Below are 5,089 nucleotides of genomic sequence, written 5' to 3'. Positions count from 1 at the left end.
AAGCTGTGATGCAAAACTAAAGCTACAGTGCACAAGGACAGAAATCTTTGGCCTCATCCTTGAAAGAGGCTGAGACAGCTTTAGGCATATGGATCCTGGCCCCCCAGGTAACACAACATAGGGAATGTGTCACCAGTATGAGACACAGCACTGGCTCTCAGTGTTGTCACGGACACATTGAAAATGCCAGGGAGTCTTTGTCCGAGCTTATACTGCTCGAAAACCCAAAACTGAACCTACCAAATTGTATTACAGAGAAAGCAAGTAGCCTGGATTTCAGGGGTTATTTGCAGTACAAGTTAAATACAGCTCTCCTCCCAGTTGTTTGATGAACAGCCCTCAACATGAGTTGGTGTTTCTATAGCAGAGATGACTGAGTGTCCCCGTACATCTCGGTCTTTTTTGTTGTTTCTTATTCACGACAAAACATGCCCAGCTTTTGAAAATTTGACATTCGCTAAGCATAGGTGTTAAATGAGTCCATCAAATACAAAATAATAGTGAAAAAAACACAGTTCCTGAAGTATGAGACAGTGTATGTAGGATATGGTTAGGTTTAATGATTCACATTATCTGCTCACATTGACTGTGGCTGAGCTTTAAAGGAGAAAACAGTGGTTGGAAAGAAGAAAAGGAAAAGAGTCATTACTACAGAAAACGCCTGATACAACTCCTAATCACATTTCTCAGTGCTATTAAGAAAATGGACCTTACTTGCCTGCAAAATAAGGATATTCTCAGAATGAAGACATATGAAGGCAGGACTCAGTTTCAATATTAACTCATATTAACTCACATGGGATCTAGTTTGCCTCTGAGTGCCATGAGCACAATATGACAATCTCACCATGTACCCTAACATCATACAATTTCTGATGAGATGTAGGACAACATGCTTGAAAACCTCTACATTGTCTTTAGAAGCCACCTCCAGAGCTGCTGGGGCAGCAGCTGTGGAAGCTTACATATGGGTCCCAAAGACAGAATAGGAGCTGAGCAAGTCACTGAGGTCATTTAAGGGTAGGAGTTTTTTAAGGTTGGATACAGGAATTTTATCTTGGAAAGAGTAAAGTAAGAGATTTCTTCTAACTGAGCAATATTTTTCAATAATTTACCGTCTGGACTTCGAGCTCCATAAAGATTGTGGCTATGAAACCTTATCTCATTGGAGAAACTGGAACTCATACTAGTTTTATGGTTTTTAATTTCTTAATGGGACCAGGGCTGGGATGATAAGTGTTAATTTATTAAAGGTTCACATACCTGAGAGGTATAAGGCTTTCCTGCCTCACAATTTTCAGTTCCACCACTCTTACGTTGATCACCATATTCTGCATGTTTCTCTATTTTACATAAAAGAGTTAAATCTTTGTCATAAACATTTCCAAATCTTCATTCAACAGTCTATTAAATGCCATCTTGTTAAAAGACAAATGTCTTACAGAACTGGATTCTAAACAAACAGAAATTGCTTTTAAGGATATTAAGGAAAATAAGAAATGCAAACACCAGGAAAATTTCAGGAGTTCAGAGGATCAGTACCAAAAGTAGGAAAAACAATGCAGTACTCTATATTTGTCATGACACACGTGTATCAGAATGGCTGTGACAGTTCAAACCTGCTAATGTGGAATTAGTTTAACCAATTTAGAGAACAAATTAGAGTAAAAGTTGTCTCACATGTCCAATTGCTGTGGAGGACCAAGGCAGCAGGGAGAACTAGCTGTGAAAAATGCTCTTTCAGCAGCAGAAAAGGCAGTTACACCGGGTATAAAGAAGCCGCAATGAATACAAGGCTGGAGAAGGTTGCACCACACAAGCAGGAGGATGCATTTCCAAACACAGCATTATTGATCTTCAAAGTCTACCTTCTCCAACGACTTCTTAATTCTCTTTTTTGCTGACTTTTTTTTTTTACCCCCATACCTGTATTGTGGAAATATTTCGATGGAGAAGCAAACTGCACCACTCTGGGACACATAGCATTTAACCTGGGAGAAAGCAGCAGTCCTTAGCAGAGCTTACACATACCCAGCACAGACTGGAAAGCTGGAAGCACCCACCATCCCAGGCAGTGATCATTTAATGTTCCCATGTAATTTCTCCATTTTCTTTATATATATATAAAAATAAATAAAAGTTTTAAGATAAAAAAGTGCTTCCTCTTATTCTGATGTTCTTTTGCCAGGTCCTTGAGCCACTGCTCATGCTGTGACTGAAAAGGCATCTGAGAGAAACAATTCAGCAAGGAACAAAAAGGGAGGTTTTATTCCCATTCTTTATAAATATCAGTACATAAAAAACAAAAGTACAAATCAAAATGCAGAGATGGGAATAAATATCTGAGGAGACACAGGCACCACACTGAGGAGATTTTAGTTTTATCTTTTCTCTTTAATCCCTTTCTTAGTTTATTAAATGTAATCAAACAATATGAAGTCAATGAAGGGTTTATAAAGAAGGGACAGTTCCCCCACCTTCAGAAGTGATTGACCATGTTACAAAAGGATTTAAAAAAACTCAGGTACTTCAACAAGTCTTAAACAGAAACAAATATTTAAATTCAAGCCTGTGCTTAAAGCAGATTGCTTTGCTAGGGCCCAATGTCTGATTCGAAAGTCAGAAAAAGAACTCAAGTGCATATAGGTTTGGATTCATATTCAGATTAATAAATTTCAAATTCTTTTCAGTTGAAATTGCTATATATTAAAATGGTAAAGAAAAAGAAACACCGCTTGCCAAAGTAGATACAAAGATTAAACACATTAAATCCAGAATCTACAAATAATAATTAAAAAAGACTCCAGAAGTTACAGCAAGTTCTTTCACACATTTAGAGGCAGGTATCGGGATGCAACACTACATCAGTTATGATCACGGTTAATTTCAAAGGACAAATGCATGTGATTTTACTTCTGCCCATACTATTGCAATTTTATTATTTATTTAATCATATTAACATATAAGCTAATTATAACAAATTCAGTTCCTCAGCATGTGTCCACACTTCAGCTTGGTGCCCATTGTAAACACAAGCTAGCTTGCCTGCCAAGAACAGCCTGTCTGCTTCAGCCAAGAAGTGGAACAAATAAGCTCTGCTGGTACAGATAGGCACTTTCCAGTCTCTAACCCGGCTTGCCTATAACAACTTGAGACTTCACTGTATCACACTGTTGCTGGCAGCGTTGACATACTCTCATTTTAATAACCCTGCGGACAGCAAGAAGCCATCCGCAAAACACACCGTGGTTCTCAAAACTAGCTTCAGAGCTGTGTGCTGCTCATGAATAGCAGCCTCTGTGAGACCAGTGTGATTTATAATCAGTATACAGAGCCCCTGTGATTAATATTCATGCTACATCCCAGAATAAATAGGAGATGCCAGTCTGATCCAAAGCCCTCTGAAATTGATAGAAACCTTTTCATTGACTGCAGTGCCTCTGGGTCAAGCCCCAAGCGTACAAGTTTGTTTATACCTTTTAAAAAAGAAGGCATTCACTCTCCACATGTTTCAATCCCTTGCATTTATTGTCAGCAAACCTCTGGCGAAAGAATGCTTTTCTCTGCAACGGGACTCTTGCTGAAGCCAATAGGAGCTATACATACAGAGACTGAGGACATAATCTCAATGTTAAACCAAGAATAAATCAGAAAGAAACTTAATTTTGAAACCACACAAGACAAAACTTAAGTGAGAAAGTAATCCTTCTTCGTAAGAAGTACAAAACAGCTCAGGTTTTGTATACCTGCAGGTTAAGAAGGAAATTTTCAAGGAGGCACACTGAACCTTTGTAATGTACATTTAAAAAAATCACTCATGAAAATCTAATACCATTAATAACCATCTTCCTTAAACACTGTAATTATAGCTTCCAAGGGTAAGTACATGAATAGTAAATTAAACATGGCCATTTAAATAATTGTATGCAAAGCAAAATTATTTTTTTTTTACTTTTTAAAGGAATTTAATACTACTTATAGGTGTCCTTATTAAATGCAGATTGACAATGAAGTTAAAGAATAAAACCTCATTTATTTTTATGCTACTTTATAAATTTTCTGAAGTCCAAGTCCTCTCACAATAGTGTATAGTAATTGGATTAAAACTACCTTCAAATACTTTCCATCACATCTTTTACATGAAACATCTTGCAAACCCCATAATGTCTATATAATCATTTTAGAGTGATTATCAAAAAAATGCTATGGAATTAAATAAAAGCGGATTGATATGGATTCTCCTTCCCAGATAATAAAATCCTAGCACCATACAAAATACCTTGATTTAAAACTGAGTGCTGGCTCCCTTTCTCTCACTTTCTTTCATTTAAATAACCAAATTATTTTCCAAAGCACGACTGATAATAAGCAGATTGGTTCCCAGAGTAGTTTTCAGTAATCATTTTGCTTCAAGAAGAAAAATATGAAACAAAAAAAAAAAAAAAAAGAAAAAGATAAAGGAAATAAAGTTCTAGGGTCAATTAACAGTGAGTCCCCACAGAGGCAAAAGTGGACATTTCACGACGGATGGTACTGAAAGGGGAGAGCTCCAGTTCTGTGGTGTACTCATTGTCATTGTCATCACTTGTCACTGTTGAAGACTTCTGGATGCATTCATCACAGCAGCAACAGCAACACTCCATAAAGGCCCTGCTGAAAGGTTTACAAAGGCAGAAAAGGAGAACTGGGGTAACACAGGACTTAAAGAACAAAAGGAACTGACTAATGAGATGGAGGAGGTCCATAGTCTGCCGAGAGACCCCTGTGGACATGTAGGCAGTCACAATGTTGCAAATGTTTTCAGGAATGATGCAAAACCCATATAAAATGGTCAAAGCCACCACTGTGCAGTTCATCTGACTTTCCAGCTGAATTTGTCGCTTGTTCCCCCTTGTGCAAGCCTTTTCTGCCCTCCTGATTTTCCTCGCAGTTACCAGGGAGCAGGTAATAGTGAAAAGGGTAGGCAAACAAAAATAGCAGCCAAAGTACCACCAGAGTCTTGCCCCATCATATGTGAGAGCGAGCACATATATGGTGTCAGGCAGCGCGGTGGATATCTTGACCACGCAGCGCTCCCCGGGCGGGCTGC

The 5,089-nt window shown here is 38.2% G+C and overlaps 1 protein-coding gene across 1 annotated transcript in view; it reads right to left on the bottom strand.

Annotated features, from left to right (window-relative positions):
- Positions 1-4,328: 4,328 nt before the first annotated feature.
- Positions 4,329-5,089, bottom strand: part of GPR37 (G protein-coupled receptor 37 (endothelin receptor type B-like)) — a gene marked incomplete at its 5' end in the record, with an annotated part of 988 nt that continues 227 nt past the window's right edge. The window contains 1 exon segment of the mRNA XM_010022323.1: positions 4,329-5,089. This exon segment is cut by the window's right edge and continues 34 nt beyond it. Coding sequence (XP_010020625.1) covers positions 4,482-5,089 — 608 coding nt within the window.

The sequence above is a fragment of the Nestor notabilis genome, unplaced genomic scaffold (genome assembly GCF_000696875.1).
Source record: "Nestor notabilis isolate BGI_N333 unplaced genomic scaffold, ASM69687v1 scaffold10609, whole genome shotgun sequence".
In the NCBI taxonomy this organism is placed as follows: domain Eukaryota; kingdom Metazoa; phylum Chordata; class Aves; order Psittaciformes; family Psittacidae; genus Nestor; species Nestor notabilis.
This window is presented reverse-complemented; position numbering and strand designations above follow the sequence as displayed.